At 32.5% G+C, this 20,488-nt stretch overlaps 1 protein-coding gene across 1 annotated transcript; it reads right to left on the bottom strand.

Annotated features, from left to right (window-relative positions):
* Nucleotides 1–201: 201 nt before the first annotated feature.
* On the bottom strand, nucleotides 202–4,926 carry LOC105796401 (extensin-2). The gene is made up of 3 exons (XM_052627900.1): nucleotides 3,375–4,926; nucleotides 447–2,779; nucleotides 202–352 (listed from the first exon to the last, which is right to left on the bottom strand). The coding sequence occupies exons 1-2, from the start codon at nucleotides 4,798–4,800 to the stop codon at nucleotides 477–479; spliced, it is 3,729 nt and encodes a 1,242-aa protein (XP_052483860.1). The 5' UTR covers nucleotides 4,801–4,926; the 3' UTR covers nucleotides 202–352; nucleotides 447–476.
* Between the last annotated feature and the right edge of the window lie 15,562 nt (nucleotides 4,927–20,488).

Below are 20,488 nucleotides of genomic sequence, written 5' to 3'. Positions count from 1 at the left end.
GTACACCAAATTATCCACCAAATAGCAAATGCATGCCCACAATAAATAGAAAAAGCTTCATCAATCATACGGAAGGCCACATTTCTATACACGAATAAATTAAAGTGAAAAACCAATAATTAAAATAGAAAAAACACTCACTTCCTTCTTATGCCACTAAAATAAATAAAGAGCATGTGTAACATGGCTACCAAAGAAGTGGAAGTTATATGTAGGCCTGAATTATCAAAATTGTATCTCTCCAATGTAATGCTTAGACCCTTATTCCATGGACTTGAAAAGGAACTGTTTTGATGTCCAAATCTCCCTTCCTCCTTGGCACCTTCCTTTATTTTGCTGGCGAAACTACAACCTGAAATTTTGATGTGGCCAATAAGTTAGAATATGAAATTAACTGTTATATGATAATTTATACTTAACTATTGATTTAATAAAATATTACTTACATGAACGGTGTGTGGTCGATCTTTTTAGATCTAGTAGGGTGTTGGTGGTGGAGGAGAAGCGTAGATGTAGACTGGAGGTGGAGGTGATTTCACTGGTGGGGGAGGTGAGTGGTAGTAGTATGGAGGAGGTGGTGAGGGAGATGGAGGAGGTGGAGATTTGTAGTAGTATGGTGGTGGGGGAGAGTGGACTGGTGGTGGGGGAGATTTGTAGTAGTATGGGGGAGGAGGAGATGGTGATGGTGGAGGAGGGGAGTTGTAATGGTAGGTAGGTGCTGGAGCCTTCACTGGAGGTGGGGGTGATTTGTAGTAGTATGGTGGAGGTGGTGAAGGAGATGGTGGTGGTGGGGATTTGTAGTAGTATGGTGGGGGTGGAGAGTGAACTGGTGGTGGTGGGGATTTGTAGTAGTATGGTGGGGGTGGAGAGTGGACTGGTGGTGGTGGGGATTTGTAGTAGTATGGTGGAGGAGGAGATGGCGATGGCGGAGGAGGGGATTTGTAATAGTATGGTGGTGGTGGAGAGTGGACTGGTGGTGGTGGGGACTTGTAATAATATGGTGGAGGAGGAGATGGTGATGGTGGTGGAGGAGATTTGTAAATGTATGGGGGCTCCTCTACGTGTTTTGGTGGTGGTGGGGACTTGTAATAGTATGGTGGAGGTGGTGAAGGAGAAGGTGGTGGTGGAGACTTGTAATAGTATGGTGGGGGTGGGGAGTGGACTGGTGGTGGTGGAGACTTGTAGTAGTATGGTGGTGGTGGGGAATGGACTAGTGGTGGTGGGGACTTGTAATAGTATGGTGGTGGAGGAGATGGCGATGGTGGTGGAGGAGATTTGTAGATGTATGGGGGCTCCTCTACATGTTTCGGTGGTGGTGGGGACTTGTAGTAGTATGGTGGAGGAGGAGATGGCGATGGTGGTGGAGGAGATTTGTAATAGTATGGTGGAGGAGGAGATGGCGATGGTGGTGGGGGAGACTTGTAGTAGTATGGGGGCTCCTCTACATGCTTCGGTGGTGGTGGGGACTTGTAGTAGTATGGTGGAGGAAGAGATGGCGATGGTGGTGGAGGAGATTTGTAGATGTATGGGGGCTCCTCTACATGTTTCGGTGGTGGTGGGGACTTGTAGTAGTATGGTGGAGGAGGAGATGGTGATGGTGGTGGAGGAGATTTGTAATAGTATGGTGGAGGAGGAGATGGCGATGGTGGTGGGGGAGACTTGTAGTAGTATGGGGGCTCCTCTACATGCTTCGGTGGTGGTGGGGACTTGTAGTAGTATGGTGGAGGAGGAGATGGCGATGGTGGTGGGGGTGATTTGTAGTAGTATGGAGGTTGCTCCACATGTTTTGGCGGTGGTGGGGACTTGTAGTAGTATGGTGGAGGAGGAGATGGTGATGGTGGTGGAGGAGATTTGTAGTAGTATGGGGGCTCTTCTACATGTTTTGGTGGTGGTGGGGATTTGTAGTAGTATGGTGGTGGAGGAGATGGCGATGGTGGAGGAGGAGATTTGTAGTAGTATGGAGGTTGCTCCACATGTTTTGGTGGTGGTGGGGACTTGTAGTAGTATGGTGGTGGTGGAGAGTGAACTGGTGGTGGTGGGGACTTGTAATAGTATGGTGGAGGAGGAGATGGCGATGGTGGTGGAGGAGATTTGTAGTAGTACGGGGGCTGCTCTACATGCTTTGGTGGTGGTGGAGACTTGTAGACATAAGTGGGAGGAGGTGGTGATTTGTAGTAGTACACAGGTGGTGGAGGTGACTTGTAAACATAAGTCGGCGATGGTGGAGGTGGTGACTTGTAAACATAAGTGGGAGCCGGTGGAGGTGGAGACTTATAGTAGTATGGGGGTTGTTCCACATGCTTTGGTGGTGGTGGAGACTTGTAGTAGTACACAGGAGGTGGAGGTGACTTGTAAACATAAGTTGGTGATGGTGGAGGTGGTGACTTGTAAACGTAAGTGGGAGCCGGTGGAGGTGGAGACTTATAGTAGTACGGTGGTGGCTTGTACGGATGAGTCGGAGGCTTAGGAGTGTACTTTTCACACTTCTTGTAAGGTTTCTTTGAACCATAACCAAATGGCTTAGCTCTTAGCACAACCTCATACTTGTCCTCTGACTTGACCTTGAGCACAGCACCCTTGATGCCATCATGTACACTCATGGGTATGTTGCATGATGAATCCTTGGGTGGGGCATGAAGCTTGGCAATGCATGCCTTGGCTCCGTATTTGCCATAATCAAACCCATCAACAGTGACAGCAAATTTGCCGTTGTTTTTGGTCTTTCCATAGACAGTGATTTCCTTTTCACCCTCCTTGCAAGTCACTTCCACAGTAGCACCTGCTCCATGTGCAATAATTGAAAATTTAGTTTCTTTTTTGCTAAAAAGTCAATCAAAATATCTTTTTTCTATTTAGACATCAACTATTTTATAACTAATTTTGTCTTTCCATGAATTAATTTAATAAAAAAAAACAGTTTTTCCATAGACATGACTTATGTGTTCACTACTTATGTTGACTTGTGCATCCATATATGGTGCAGCCCTTAATAAGGAAAGCTATAATTTTAGAGTAATTTATAACAATAGTTTTATCATTAAATTATTATGAATTGAATATTAAATTATATAAAAATATTACATAGACAGACAATACAGTCATAATTTATTTTCAAACATATAAGAAACAAAAACAGGCTTTGTTTATTTTTATAATCTTTTAAATATTTTTTAAAAATTTCCAGAAGAATAACTTCAGATTCCTTTAATTATTATGTTTACGTCTATTTGAATTAAAATATTCATAAACATCTTATTTTAACCTCTAAATCACATGACAAAGTTCCACAAAAATTTGAAACTAAGAAATAAATAAAACATACGAAATTGAAAATAAATCAATTAATAAATGCATTAATGTATGAATTAATTTACCTTCGAGATGTTTCTTGCCATGTGATTTCTCTGGGTAGCTTGAGTCATAGCATCTGTAGCAGTAAACTTTTCCGACCACCCTGACTATGAGCGGATGTGGGTGGGGGTGGGGGTAGTAAGGAGTTGGTGGTGGAGGAGAATGGTAGTAGTAGGGAGGAGACTTCACTGGTGGTGGTGGAGATTTGTAGTAGTATGGTGGTGAGACGTAATGTGGGGGTGGTGGTGGAGATTTGTAGTAGTAAGGTGGTGGAGGAGATGGTGAAGGTGGTGGTGGAGACTTGTAGTAGTATGGGGGTTGTTCTTCATGCTTTGGTGGTGGTGGTGGAGATTTGTAGTAGTATGGAGGAGGTGGTGATGGAGATGGAGGTGGTGGGGACTTGTAGTAGTAAGGAGGTGGTGGAGATGGTGAAGGTGGTGGTGGAGATTTATAGTAGTAAGGTGGTGGTGGTGAGGGTGATGGAGGTGGAGGAGACTTGTAGTAGTATGGGGGTTGCTCTACGTGTTTTGGTGGTGGTGGAGACTTGTAGTAGTATGGAGGTGGTGGTGATGGTGAAGGAGGTGGTGGGGACTTGTAGTAGTATGGAGGAGGTGGTGATGGAGATGGAGGAGGAGGTGACTTGTAGTAATATGGTGGTTGTTCTTCATGCTTTGGTGGTGGTGGTGGGGACTTGTAGTAGTATGGAGGTGGTGGTGATGGTGATGGAGGTGGTGGAGATTTATAGTAGTATGGAGGAGGTGGTGATGGAGATGGAGGTGGTGGAGACTTGTATTCATAAGGCTTCTCCTTCGGTGGTGGTGGTGGAGACTTGTATTCATAAGGCTTCTCCTCATGCTTTGGTGGAGGTGGAGGAGACTTATACACATAAGGAGGTGGTGGAGAAGGTGATGGAGGTGGTGGAGACTTGTATTCATAAGGCTTCTCTTTCGGTGGTGGTGGTGGAGACTTGTATTCATAAGGCTTCTCCTTCGGTGGTGGTGGTGGAGACTTGTATTCATAAGGCTTCTCCTCATGCTTTGGTGGAGGTGGTGGAGACTTATACACATAAGGAGGTGGTGGAGAAGGTGATGGAGGTGGTGGAGATTTGTACTCATAAGGAGGTGGAGGAGAAGGTGATGGTGGGGGTGGAGACTTGTACTCATAAGGCTTCTCCTTTGGTGGTGGTGGTGGTGGAGACTTGTATTCATAAGGCTTCTCCTCATGTTTAGGTGGTGGTGGTGGAGATTTATACACATAAGGCGGTGGTGGAGAAGGAGAAGGCGGTGGTGGTGACTTATACTCATAAGGCGGAGGAGGTGATGCATAAATATATGCATCAGCAGACACTGAACCTACATTGCTCGCAAGAACAACTACAGCAACAGCCATAGCCATTAACATTTGGGGCCAAAACCGGCCCCTCGCCGGGTTACCCCGCGGAACCATCATCGATGCCTACCAAAGAACACCACCGGCAGCCAATGTGCCTAGATTTTGAAAGAGAAAAATAAAAAGGGAGAGGCAACTTTAATTTTTTTGATTCTGGTGGTGTGTATTGAGTTAAAGCTTGCATGCAATGGTGGGACTATATATACTAGAAATAGTCATTGACGGAGTGCTGTTCACAAGAGACAAGTTCAATTAATTTTTAATTTAATTAATCTAAACCCCAAAATTCGATCCAAAACATAACATAATTTTATAAACATTTTTAGTAAATAAATATCTGTAAAATTAATCCCCCATTTTTCAAGCATCTTTTCAGGAGCAGTTAGGGACAAAAATAATTCAAATTTCTTTCCAACAACTTAGAAAAAATAGATAAATAAAACAAAAGAAGAGGCTGCTTCCACTTCTGCTTTCATTTATTTATTTTTGCTATGAATTTGGTAGAAAGAAATTTCGTGCTACATTCTTTCCCTTTTCATCCTATCTGTTCATTTTCACCCAACGATTCATCTTAAAAAGATGAATGTTATCTCAGGAAGAAAATTATCACATCGAAAATTAATAACTTAATTGATTCTAATAATTTGTCATTTTCAACATGTGACTAATACTACAAACTTCCTGACTAACATCAATTATACCTGGTAATTCGTGTATTAATATCATAATTATATCGAGAGTTGTATGAAACGGTAATATTATTCATTTTAATAATTTAATACCACATCAGCAATTTTATCTTGAATTTCTAGATTTTCATTTTCGTTTAATTTTTTCGAATGAAAATATTGATATGACATCAAATTATTGGGAAAAAAATACAGATTGACGTGGCGTCACTGTTTAATACAATCTTTTCCAGTAAAAATTATGTGGTAATTACTTTAAAAAACATAGATTATTCCTTGTCAAGTTGTAATGTTATTTATTTATCAAAATTTTTGACCAAGTATAATAATTAAATACTTTTTAAAACAATGCACGTTTATGAAAAACAAAAGCACGTTCATATATGTACATATATACCCACCACTACTAACTCAATGACTTTAATTTTGATTAAAATTATTTATTTTTAATATTTCTTTTTGCTGAAAATCCATGTGATATCTCAATTATGAGGTAATGGCATGTGAAATTCAATCAAGTGGCAGATCAGCTTTTGCTGGAGATTTTAATTACAATTGAAAATTAAAATGGAAAAAGAAAAGTGAAAAATAATTGTATTGAATTCCATTTTCGTGCAAGGTATCATAATTTCAAGTTTCTTACAACATGACCAGACATGTCCCCATTCTCCTAAAATTCCGCTAAATTTATTTCTTCAATCCCATTTAATGTTTTTGGGGTTTTAGATTTGATTATTGTCACATAACATATAAATTTTTTTCCGATACAAAGGACTGCCAATCAATGACGATTATAAACTAGTGAAATTCGTAAGTAGCAACTTTGTTGTAGTCTTTAGGGATATACTGAACTCGCACACTCTAATTACGTTTTAGGAGTTGGTCAATTAGTCGCAACTCTGTCATCCTATTACAACTTTAAAAATTCTCTTCTTCCTAATTCTCATTCTGAAGTCATGTAAACAATTTAGGGATGAATCTCTAAAAACTCCTTCTATTGACGTGCCATTACTATTATCCGAAACAATACCGTTTGTATTTAATTTGACCCAACCCTTCTCCAAAGGCATCCAATGGTTAAGAGTGGCTATAGTTTGTCTGGGAAGACCACCTGTATTTGATTTCTCCATGCTCTTAGTCCATGCTAATGCAGTAGAAATTAGTAAAATATAAAATAAAATATTACATTATACAAACTAGAGGTGGCAAAAGAAAATCTCGAACTCAACAAGTTTTGATTCGTTCCTATCATATAAGGGTTCTTTTTTGGACGGTTTTTGAAGCAGGGTGTGATGATTTTTCTATTAAAATTTTCAAGGTTGGGTCGAGATCGATTTAGATAAAATTCGCTCTAGTCCCCATATATTTACTAAAACACTGTTTTTTCTTTAAATTTTATAATTATTTTATAAATAATTCTATAGAAAATGAAACATGCAAGCTTCAATGTCAAGAAAGTCAACTTTGCAAGATACTCTCAAACAATGTAGTTGTTAAACAAAATTAGCTGTCTTGGATATATTATAATAAATTTAAATAATAATTTATTTCATTTAGTTCTTACATATGTTTTATAAGATAAAATTCAATAAATTAAGAGTTTAAATTCCAATTGTTATTACTATTTTTAATCTCAAGTCTTTCTTTATACGAAAAAACAATTGTACAATTAATGATCTGTTAAGAGTAATTAAAGCCTACTTTTCTATTAATAAATAATGTAGTTAGTAACTAGGTATAAATCTTGATCAATCCCATCTCATCATCCATAAATTAAATCCCTTATTATTAAAAAAAACACTCAATTACCGATCAAGACGTGAATTTGAGTGTGCTGAAGTACATTATCCTCTTATTTATGGATTGGAGAGCAGCTATGAGTAGTTCTTCGCATTGTGTCAAAAAAAGAAGATATGATCAGAACCTATAATGAGATTGTTCAAAAAAAAACCATCCAATTTAATTAATGCTCGTAAATTTCAAAACTCAAGGGGGCAAGTAGTGACTTTAGCCCTCGAAAATGATAGATTTATCATTTAACCTCTTAAATTTTATGAAATTACATGTTAATATGATGATAAAATTATTTTTAACTCTCCTAACAATTTATGATTATTTTTAACCCTTAAAACAACTTTCTTAATCTGCATCATTGATAATTTTCTTGTCTTCATGCCATTTTTATACCCAAAGAAAAAACTAAAATATTTTTTCTCATATCCTAAGAGATTAATATATATATATGTATGTGTATATATATATATATCCTCTTATATAGTCAATGGCGTGTAAGTAAAAACCATTGAAAAGTCCAATTTGGAGTGTGTTAAAAGGTGGATTTGAATATAATAAACATTTAAAATTGTATGTTGAGCCACAAATCTCAAAAATAAATTGTAAACACTACTTAAATATAAATTGTAAAATAGATACAACAATAGAAATGAAAGTAGAGGGTTGAAAGGTACAGGGGCGACTCTAGGGGGCTGGTAGGGGTTTAGGGCACCCTAAAATGAAAATTTTATATTTAGACTTTTTAAGATTTTTAAAATTTTAAATTAATAAAAGTAAAATTGTACGTTGGCCCCCTAAAAATGATAAAAATTTAATTTAATCTTTTTAAAATTATAAATATATAGGATATTAAAATTGTGAAATTGCATTTAAATCGCAAAAATTACAATTTAATTTCGACTCCCTTGAAAAAGATTTTTGGCTTCACCCCTAGACAGGTACCCGACCTCTCTTAAAATTAAAATTTTAAATTTCCACCCTTTAAAATTTATGAAGTTTTAAATTAATAAATGGTAAAATTGCACTTTAACCTCCTTTCAAAAATATAATGATTTAAACTATTAAAATAGTGAAATTATATTTGAACCCTTATAAAATCATACAATTTAATTCTGACCCAAGAATTTCTCATTCCACATTTAATATAAATTATATTTTGTTAAAAAATAAATTATTTTTAGTAATATATATTTTTATGTGAATAAAGGGGGAGAAGATAAAAGAAGATGGTAGTGAAAATGTCATTTTCAATGCTAATAATGTGGGAATTATATGAGTAACTAAGAGGCACAATAAAGGGAAAGTTTATATTATATTTAGTAAAATATTGAAGTTGAAGTCATCACAAGGACCACTTTCAATTTAGCATTAAATTTTAGTAACTAAAATTTCTATTTAAGTATCTGATTTGGCTAACTTTGTTGCATTATTTATCTCTAGATTAGTCATGTTTAACTCTATAATTTATGTAATATTTTAACTTTTTTAAAGCAATTTCTTCGATATAATTAATTGTTGCTTTTTCTGATTAAGGCTTCCTTTGAATTCGTTGTACGTATGGTGTAGTGGAATCTTTTACCTTAACTAATCTCACTGTTACCATTGTTTTTAACTTTATCGAAAGTAAATGCACCTCCTATCCAAATGACATCAATTCTGAATTTGATTTTTAATCGATCCCTACCTTTAAAAAATTTTAAAAACAATTGTTGGATTAGACGATAAACTGTTTTTAGTCTTTGATGGGGTTGGAATTTTCCATAAAATTAGGTTAAAATTTTCTTTAGTGTATCTTTGCAGATAGATGCATGGGAGGTAACAACTTTTAGTCCTTTTTGGAATTGTTTCAATGAATTTATTTTGCTTATATTAATAGAATTTTTAATTTCGTAAACGAAAACAAGAAAATAAAAATAAATTTAAAATCTTCATCTCTCTACTTTACTAAAATTGAAAATTTAGTCTATTTAGTTTAATTTATCAAAATTTGGTCATCGTACCCTACAAAAATTGAGAAGTTAGTGTAGGTAATTGTTTGTAAACACATGAACTTAAACTACTAATTTATTGCATATAAATTGTTGAATTGCCAATTTTAAGTTAGCAATTTAACAAAAACGGGTTTAAAAACATTATCCAATTATAAAGATCAAATTTTGACAAATTAAAGCAGAAGAACTAACTTCTTAGCTTTTATAAAATAGAGGATGAAAATCACAATTAGACCATATTTTTGTAAGTTCAAAAAGAATTTATTTTAGTATATAAAAACAAAGTTAAATATTTATATCATGTACCAATAAAAGTAAAGATAAAATTTATCATAAATGTCTAACTTGAGATATTTTGAAAAAGGCAAAGACCCATTTTTAAACCCTAAAATTGGAAAATAGTGCGACAGTATCCCTTGGTTTATTGCTTCCTAATGAGATTAATTATTTTAATTAGATATTTAAAACCATAATTAAGAAGAAAAAAAAACTTAATTGATGTGATGCAATTGGGTCCTAATAGATCACTAAATCAGCATCAAATCAAATTAACATTGACCCCACGATTTGTCACATGCATGGCATTGATATTCGATTTATATATTTCATTCATATTTTCTCTCATTTCGCTTCGTCGCTTCACATTGTTTATTTATTTTCATTAATTTTTTTTTGTGCAAATTAAGTTAAAAATTTTATGGTTGTGAGTGGACTAATAGGATAAGTTTTGAGTTCGAGTTTTAGGAATAAAAAATAATATTAGAAAAGTTTGGTTTGATCTGATTTGACTTTGAATTTAATCGAATTCAATATGATTATCGATTTTTTTCATTTTCTAATGATTTTAGCAATTTGAGTTAGTATAGATCACATTATTATAAAATTTTGGTAAAAAATACCTATCAATTCCTCTCAAAAAAATTAGAACAACTTAATCTTCGATAATATAGAAAATGAGCAAAATTGAAAGGGGCGAAAGAAGTCTTTTTACCTATAATTCTATTTAAATTTAATTGTAAAAATATATACATAACTCCTCCCCAACTCATAAATAAAAGGATAATACGCTTCAGCGCACTCGAACGCATTTCCTCTTGTATTGACAATAATACTCATATCAATCGAGTTAAGACTCAATCCACAATTTAATATTGCAAATTAAATCATATAAATTTATTAAAAAATTACACAAAAATCAAAATTAAAATAAACATATAGTCTAAGGGTATCTTCTACATTATTTAAATTAAAAATTAAATTAAATCAAACCCTTTCTAAAGACTACCCATGTTCTTGTAATCAATAACCACAAAAATAACGTTCTCTTTCATATATTCTTAATAATTTTTCTTCACTTTCGTCACATCTTGGATGCCATCTTTCGTACAAATAAGTGTTAAGTATTTCAAACTTCATAAATAATTAAACGAAGACTTAAATTTTTTAATCAATAACCAAAAACAGCTTTCTCTTTCATTAATTTTTAATAAAATTTTCACTTTCATTACAGCTTGGATGCCAATTTTAGTAATAATAAGTGTAAATATTTAAAATTTTAAATACTTGCTAAAGAGGCTTTGGTAACTTCAACAATGATTGAGGTCTCTAATTTTTTTTTTTTACAAAGAAAGATTAAAGTAAGGTAATCTTATAGTATATTACATTATGTTAGGAAAATCATCATGCAGTACTTGAAGGATTTTATCTAGGGATTGTTTGAATATATTTTTACCCAACAGTTTTGAGAACGTCATCTTTGTCAATCCATCTGCTATCATGTTGCCCGCTTTGAACACATGTATTAATTGTATCATCCAATCTTGTTGAAGGTGGTCTCCAAATTTAGTATATAAGTTTGAGTCTTATCCAATGATGAAGCCAAGTGAGGTAGGAAGGGTCTTAGTAGACCTGTCCATGGGCCGAGCCGGGAAATATGGGCCTGAAATTTTGCCCAGGCTCGGCCAGGGAAAAAATAATAAGCCCGAGCCCGGCCCGGCCCGGCCCAGTTTTTAATAAACACAAAAAAATATTTTAAAAATAAAAAAATAAAAAATATTTTTAAAGTATTTTAAAATTAAAAAATAAAAAATAAATATTTATTATATTCGGCCCGGGCCAAAAAAGTTGAGCCCGAGCCCGGCCCATTATTAAACGGGCTTCATTTTTTTGCCCAAGCCCATATTTCGGGCCTATATTTTTACCCGAACCCTCCCATATTTTGGGCGGGCCGTCGGGTCGGGCCGGGCCATCCGTCCCATGGACAGGTCTAGGTCTTAGTTCCCTTTGATTAAATGAAATAATTTTCCTTTCGGTCATTTTTTAAAAATTAATACTTTTGACCTTTTAAAATTAATAAAATTTTATGTTAGTATAATTATATTTTACCCTAAAATTGATTAAATTTTAATTTAATTATTTAAAAAGTATAAAGATATAAGCTATTAAAATAGTTAAATTACATTTTAGTTCTCATAAAAATATATAATTTAATATTACTTTTCTTCCCTCAAAAAAAAATCTAACTTCACTGCTACTTGTAAGCTGCTTCATAATACAAATTTTAAATAACTAATCAATTAACTTAATTCGGTGCTTGAATTGATCTACGTATCAATCTTTAATTTAACCGTACTTTTATCAAATTTTTAAATTATGCGTACAATTATAAATATGGTCACAATTGCGATTACAAATATAATACAATTTGAGTAATTCTAACCAAAATCAATGTTACAAAAGCACAATTAAACTAATAATCGAAATACATCTAAATTTAGATGAAAAAAATATGAATATGACACACATAACGAGACTTAAACAAAAATAAATAATGATTAAAAACCCCACTAAATTTATATAAAATGAGACTCAAATATAGAATCTCAAATCATTTTAAAGTATTTATTTATCTGGAAATTAAAATCAAATTATTATTTATATAACCCCCTGTGCACGAGAAATTATTTTATGGACCCTTCCCACCACATCATTCATGGTTCTTTTCCAATCATTCAATGACATTTCAGTAATTTTTTTCATGTCATTGACACATAATTTTGGTACTTTTTTTACACTAAACCCCGAACCCGAACCCTAAACCTTGAACCTTCAAGGTTTAAGTTCGGGTTTGAGATAAAAAAAATTGTCAAAATTATGTGTTAATGACATGAAAAAAATTACTAAAATATCATTAAATAATTGAAAAGAGATCATGAATGATGTGGTGGGAAGAATCCATAAAATAATTTTTTTCCGTATATCCACAAATTAACCATTTTCATTAATGACGGTGGATCCAATTTTCACTTGTTAATTGGCTTTATATATATGAGTCACCTTACGGTCCGTAATAAAATAGTTAACCGTTGCTAAAAAACAAGAATTAAATGTATAAAATGTAAGGGTAGTTGTTTGATTCATTGTCTGCTATTTGTCCCTTCTTATGATATTATTAATTGCAATGTGCAATGTGCAATGTGAGGATTCGTTTAGTACTTAATTTTCATCTTTGTTTAATTACCGACACTAATTGTGATTATATTAAAATTAATAACAATAAAAATTGTTAAGATCAGAGTTATATTTCCAAACAAAACCCATTTTCGATGTTTGAAAATATGGTTAACTAAGTCTTAATTTAATTGGTATCGTTACTATCGTAGCAACTTGAAAGTTATGTGTTTAATTACGTAATATCTTTTAATTTAGACCTTTTCGATAAACCGTTGAAAAAATTAAATCAATTGACAATTAATATTTTCAATGGGTTTTTAGACGTATATTTGATAACTCAAGATAAAAATAACTTGAATGAATTTTTTATTAAAAAATGTGAAAATTATAAATAAATAAAAGTTACTTATCACTTAATGAAGAATATTTTCAATTGATTCAATTTTATTTTATTTATTTTAACGTTGTATTATCCAATAAAAAATTATGCTTAAAATTTGATTCTTTTTAGAATCATATAAAATGTTTAAAATTTACTGATAAGATATAGAATAAAAATTATTATTGTTATATATTTGTAACCGCCAACCCAAATGTATTAAAAGGATTCGGGTCTCCGACCCTTGACCTAGATAGACCCGACTCGGGAGAGGCATATTCGCCAAGATAGCTCACAGGAAGAGTTCGCGGGCACACCTCGTAGGAAGGATTGTGAGCCTACAAGTACTCTAAACTCGTGACCAACGGTACGAAGCTCGTGAGGATGTCAACCCCAGGATCAGAACGGACCACGTGCTATGCAGACAGGCATCTAGCAAGCCAAAGGACGTGCAGAGAATGTCAACACCAGAAGCAGGGAATATCAGTACCGGAAGCCCCAGGGACGAGACAAAATGGTGGGCCCAGTTATGAGTTGCAATAGTAACGATAGGAGCATGTATAAATGCCCCTAACATTCCTCTCCAGGGGATACGAGAAAAACATGGCTTAACAATTATATATTATTTATCAAACAACCTAATTATATTCCATACTTAATTTTAATTTAAATAATATATAGTTAATTTGAGGTTTGAAGAAGTTTCTGGACAATTTAGTAGGGGTGGACGGAAGGGGGCACATAGTGGCCATACCCCCTCCAAAAAATATAAAGAAAAAAATATTAATTCTTTTAATATAATAGTAAAATTGAATTTTAGTTCCTCAAATTGTAGTGAGGGGACTAAATCCACTGAAAATGCATAGTAAAGGGGCCTTCTATAGAATTTAACCATAAAGTTATTATCTCGAAAAGAAAATCTACTTAAGAAATGGACTGAACCCTAAATATGAATTTTCTGCAAATCATGGATGACTACCAAAGATCACCACCGGCAGCCAATGTGTCTAGATTTTTCTCAAAGTTCCCTTTACTTGAAAGAGAAAAATAAAAAGGGAGAGGCAACTTTATTTTTTTGATTCTGGTGGTGTGTATTGAGTTAAAGCTTGCATGCAATGGTGGGACTATATATACTAGAAATAGTCATTGGCGGAGTGCTGTTCACAAGAGACAAGTTCAATTAATTTTTAATTTAATTAATCTAAACCCCAAAATTCGATCCAAAACATAACATAATTTTATAAACATAAATAAGAGGATAATGCGCTTCAACGCACTCGAACCCACATCCTCTTGTATTGACAATAATGCTCATATCAATCGAGTTAAGACTTAATCCACAATTTAATATTACAAATTAAATCATACAAGTTTATTAAAAATTACACAAAATCAAAATTAAAATAAACATATAGTCTAAGGGTATCTTCTACATTATTTAAATTAAAATTAAAAATTAAATTAAATCAAATCCTTTCTAAAGACTACCCATGTTCTTGTAATCAATAACCCTCCAAAAATATAAAGAAAAAAATATTAGTTCTTTTAATATAATAGTAAAATTGCATTTGAGTTCCTTAAATTGTAGTGAAGGACTAAATCCACTAAAATGCATAGTAAAGGGCCTTCTAGAATTTAACCATAAAGTTATTATGTCGAAAAAAATCTATTTAAGAAATGGACTGAACCCTAAATATGACTTTTTTCAACTTGACTCGTGAACCATTTTGTACTAAATTAATTAAAAATTACTTGGTTAACCAAGAGACCAAGCAAAATAATTAAGAACATATCATTTTTAAGAAAATAACAAAACAAATTTAGATTATTGATACAAGTTTTATTAAAATCATTTAATTTTGGAATAATTTCTTTTTTCAGCATGTAGGGTTATAATTTAAAATTATTGTCAAAATTGTAGTTCTTGATGCACAAAGACAAGATATATCTAATAATTTCTGCCTTAAATCTTGCTGTTGAAGGGTCCCTTTATCAAGTCCAAAGCCTTTTTAATATGAAAAAAAAAAAAAATTTGTGTTGACTTGTATTTTAAGCTAATATTAATTATAAAAAGATTATGTTTCAAAAAGTAATTATAAATAAATTGATTGAGTCTTAGTTTGATTGGCTTTAATATTGTTGCCAGTGCAAGAGGACGTGGGTTCGAGTGCATTGAAGCGCATTATCCTCCTATTTAAGTTATAAAATAATCATTGAACTATTCAAAAGTTTTCATTTAGTCATTGGGTTGTTAAAATTGTTGTTGTCTGGCCTCCCTGTTCGCACCGCCTACACACATTCCCCTTCTCTTCTACAATTCAAATTTTTTTCATGAAATAGTTTTGAAACTCATGAATTTGCGAATCAAAATCCAAACAGTTTTTTTTCTTTGATCTCTGACACTAATCGTCAGACCGGCTTGGATCTAAACCCTAAGGTATGTTTTTCTACTCGTCAATTGGTATTAATCTATCGTACCAATCGTCAATTTTTCATTTGGAACTGCTAGCCGAACAATTAAAAAAAACTTAACGATTCAATGACTTAAATGAAAACTTCCGAATAGTTCAGTAACCATTTTGTAACCTTTTGAAGTTGAGTGACTAAAACGTAAACTTACTAATAATTTAGTAACCTTAAATGTAGTTTGCCCAAAAAATTATTTTCTACTCATCAATGGGTATTGATCTAAGCCCTAAGATATATTTTTCTACTTGTCAATGGGTATTGATCCACTGTACCAATTGTCAATTTATCGCTTGGAGCTGCTAGCTGGACAATTAAAAAATATTAACAATCAATGACTTAAATGAAATCTTTCGAATAGTTTAATAACCATTAACCTTCTGAAATTGAGTGACTAAAACGTAAGCTTACTAATGATTTAGTGACCTTAAATGTAGTTTACCCAAAAATATTTTTGATTTTCTCTTTTTGTTTCCTCGACCTTAGAAGGAAAGGAATAGTGTCGTTTTAAATATTGGGATGCTAGGCAAGTACAGACACAGATAACGTATGCACATATTCTTACTTGAAAATTAAGCTTCAAGAACTTTATATATATATATATATATATATAGCCACCAACCAAAAGGCCAAAGGCGAAACTAATGAAAAAGACAGTCCAACCAAAGTGTTAGGCATAAATATGAACACCTGTGAGGCGAATTATAAGGAGGTTAATGTCTCAATCTCTTTAGGGGGATTAACGTTTAATTATAAACTTTAAAATGAGTCAAGATATATTTTTCATACTTTTTATTTAAGTGCTTTATTGGACTGACGTCGTTTTTAATTGGGTCACTAATTCAGTTATTAAATTATAAAAATGTTCTTCCGTAATTAAAATAAGTTATATTATTCATTGGTAGTTTAGTCTTTTATATTTTTAAAAAATCAATAAATATATACATATGGTGACATTCGAACCCAAACCAATTGTATTGGTAAAGCCTTTAATTAATAACTCAGCTAATAGGGATGACAAAACCTGAACCGCCTGATGTATTCTGAACCGATCCGTTTGAAAAGAGGATGCAAAGTAGGGCGGGATGGATTTTTTTCTTCTAAATAGTGGGTATGAAGTGATTATGGTAATTGCTTGCCCCACCCCAACCAACTCTGCTATATGAAATCACCATTATATCCTTGTATATATAAACTATTAAAATGGTAAAAATGTAATAATATAATATAGAAAAAATCCATATATTTTACATTTAAATATTTTTTTGAAGAATTATGATGAAATATTTACTTGACTTTGAAAATATTGAAAACATTAAATATAAGTAGCAAAGTTTAAATTGAAGCGGAGTGAGGTGAGGTGGGACGGGGATGGATGTATCCAACATATACATTCATGGAGGTGGTAGTGGTTTTCAAAATTATGCATCCATATATAGTGGAGCGGAATGGGTGTTGGAAAAGAGTGTGCCAACTGTGGAGTGGTGGTAAATCTAGCACTATTTGCCCTCACACCGCTCCATTGAATTAATTTATAATTTATAAATTTTTACCATTTTAGGTGGCCAAGGCTTCTACCTATCCTTCAGCGTTGTCCATTTCAATATCCAATACGACTTAATTCTAGTCAAAATAATCGAAATTCAATATAACTACTAAAAAATCAAGATCTTAGGGGAAAAAAATTTGTTCCAAGAGAAATTGGACCGTTGGGGAAGAGCATATAGTAAGCAACGCAATTTCATGGACTTTTCGTCACTATATATGCACGTATTGTTAATTAAGGAATACTAACGAATCTTCGACACATGATAATAAAATCCTTTTTCCCCACAATTACCGACGAAATTAATAATAGTTATTAGGTCAAGATATTGTTATGATAAATGGTCTAATTTTGATATTCATCCCTTTTCTTTATAAAAACTAAAATGTTAGTCCTTTGGTTTAATTTGTTACAATTTACTCCTCATACCTTACGAAAGCTGAGAACTTGATCTAATTGAGTAATATTGTTAAACCTTATCATTAAATCGCTGACCTGAAAATCATGAATTTAGTAAGTTATATGCTAAACATTAGCAGAAATCAACAATTCAACAATTTGTATGCGAGAAATTAACAAAATTCAGCAATTATAGTTCATGTGTCTACTAGAGGTGCTCATGGGCCGGGTCGGGCCGGGTACGGGCCTAGTCCAAAAAAATTTTGGCCCGGCCCAAAATATGGGCCTAAAATTTTACCCAGGCCCGGCCCGGGCAAAAAATTCATAAGCCCGAGCCCGGCCCTGCCCGGCCCGTTTTTTTAAATAAATACCAAAATTTTATTTTAAAAATTAAAAATTTTTTAAAAAAAGTATTTTAAAAATATTTTAAAATTAAAATATTTTAAAAATATTTTAAAATTAAAAAAATTTAAAAAGTATTTTAAAAGTGTTTTAAAATTTTAAAAATAAAAAATAAATATATTTATTATATTCGGGCCGGGCAAAAAAAGTGGTGCCCGAGGCCCGGCCCATTTTCTAATCGGGCCTCATTTTTTTGCTCAAGCCATATTTCGAGCCTATATTTTTACCCAAACCCTCTCATATTTCGGGCGGATATCGGGCCGGGCCGCCCGGCCCATGAACACCTCTAGTGTCTACTAACAACTGAACTAATTTCTCATAAAATATAATGATGGAATTCTTAGCGAAAATCAATAGTTCAACAATTTACATGCAATAAATTAGCAAATTCAGCAATTAAAATTCACACGCTTACCAACAACTGAACTAATTTCTCGATTTCTGTGAAATACAAAGACCGAATTCTAAAAACAGAGGGACTAACTTTCTAATTTTCATAAAATATAAAGATGAAATTTAGAATTAAACCAAAAAATTTCCATCATTAATGCTCCCAAGACAAAATAAATAAGTAAATAAAAACTCTGTGCATACCATTTTTTTATTCGAGAGATTGTCCAACTTGTCTTATCTAACCTGCCTTTTAAAATAATTATTTTTTATATCCGTTTGGACCGATATAATATATTACATTAGAAATAAATATAAATAATTTTATTTTTAATTAATCGAAAAATAAATTAAAAAAAAACAAGTTGATATGTATCATTATCATTCTTTCGTGTGATTCAGCACTACTAGCTGTCTACCAGATATTAACCCTAATTAATACATTTGATTGGTCAAATTTGCTTCATGATTATTCAATGTTGTGCCTCTTAACAATCCCCCAGCTGGTGTTGTGAAATTATGGAGAAAAAATGTCATTCATGTCTGTCTTTTTTTCCGTTGGCAATTTTGCTTTTGCACGTTTTCGATCATTGACAATTTAGATTTTGCTTTTCAATTATAGGGGAAAGAAAGGGTGTTTTGATGAAGAAGAAGATCTCATAAAGTGAAGTGTCTGAGTGTTTGGAGTGTCGTTCTCCCTTAAAAAGGGTCTTTAGAAATGTATATAAGAGAGACTTTTCTAATCGGACTTTGAGTTGGGTTATAATTTTTTTAAGAAATGGGTTTTATTTTTTATTTTATAATTTTTGTAATAAATATTTACTTAATTTTTTAATTTCCTTTAATTTAAAGTTTAGTGCTATGGGATTTAAGAAATTATCATATAAAAGAAGAATTAACGAATTTTATGTTAGGGATTGAGCTAAATTTTTAAAAATGGACTAAAAATAAACTTTGTATTTTTAAGGGTCTGAAATGCACTTTTTCGCCAAAGCTAAAAGATTTATATTGAATTGTTACTTTTAAAATAGATTAAAAGTGTAATTACGCCATTACTTTTATTATTTTAACTTTGCCCTCGAATAAAAATTTACAATTTATTCTCTTATAAATAATGAAATTATAAATCAGTATATAATAAAATTCTACTTTGATTTCAAAAATAAAACTACAGCACCAATATATCAAATAATTTTAATTTTTTCTCTTAAAATATGTAAGTGTAATTTTATTAATTTTAATATTTATCAAAGTAAATAATTTTTAAAATGTTTAGCTAGTGACACGTGTCCACGTTTATTAAATTTTAGTTGATGTCATTTTCGCAAAATCTCACATAATTTCTACACAAATCAATGATTGTTTAATTTCACAGTCAATTTTCCAACGTCATAAGAAATAAAATAAAACAAAAATATTTTCTCAAAATACCTTTGATTTCAAAAGGGTAGGAATAAAATTGAAACCCTAATTTCAACATCACAACAGCCATAGGGACTTCCTATTGTGTAATTCATTCTCTTGGCATTAGTTTCAAACCCCTTTTTTTTTCATTCACCTAAACCAATTTAAAAAATCAAAGAGATAAGGTAAAAGAAGCAACTTAATAAAATGGGTTATAGGATAAGGTTGTTGGAATGTCATTCTTGAATATTCCAAGTTGAAAGCTACATCCCTAATTAAACAATTTACCCTTAAAATTTTACATTTCTAAACAAAATTACCTTTTGAAAATCCCCCATTGCAACAACTTTATACATCCAATTAATCTTAACCCAGCTGATTAAATCTTAGCTCAGTTAACATGAGCATTGTTGTTAATGCAGAAGGATGTAGGTTCGAGTATGCTGAAGCACATTATCCTCCTATTTATGGGTTAGGGAGAAACTATGGATAGTTCTAAACATTGTGTCAAAAATAATAAATATGATCAGTACCTATAATGAGCTTAATCCATAAAATAATTTTGCTTCTTGAGACTTTAAGGAGTTTAAGAAATTAACAATATACCTTTAAAGTTGGGTAAAATGACCATACATGGATTGCATTTTGAAAAAATTTGTTAATATTATAAGATTAACTTAATTAAATGATGTGGCATTAGTTTAATTTATGATGTGAAAATTTTTAAGTGATGTGGCATGTTCACCTAATCTATTGTATCTTCAAAACTTGAAATATTGCATTTAACTGGGGATGGAGTATGAAATTGGGTTGCTTAGGATGTAACAACTCGAAT

This window comes from Gossypium raimondii, chromosome 3, assembly GCF_025698545.1.
Source record: "Gossypium raimondii isolate GPD5lz chromosome 3, ASM2569854v1, whole genome shotgun sequence".
Taxonomy (NCBI): domain Eukaryota; kingdom Viridiplantae; phylum Streptophyta; class Magnoliopsida; order Malvales; family Malvaceae; genus Gossypium; species Gossypium raimondii.
This window is presented reverse-complemented; position numbering and strand designations above follow the sequence as displayed.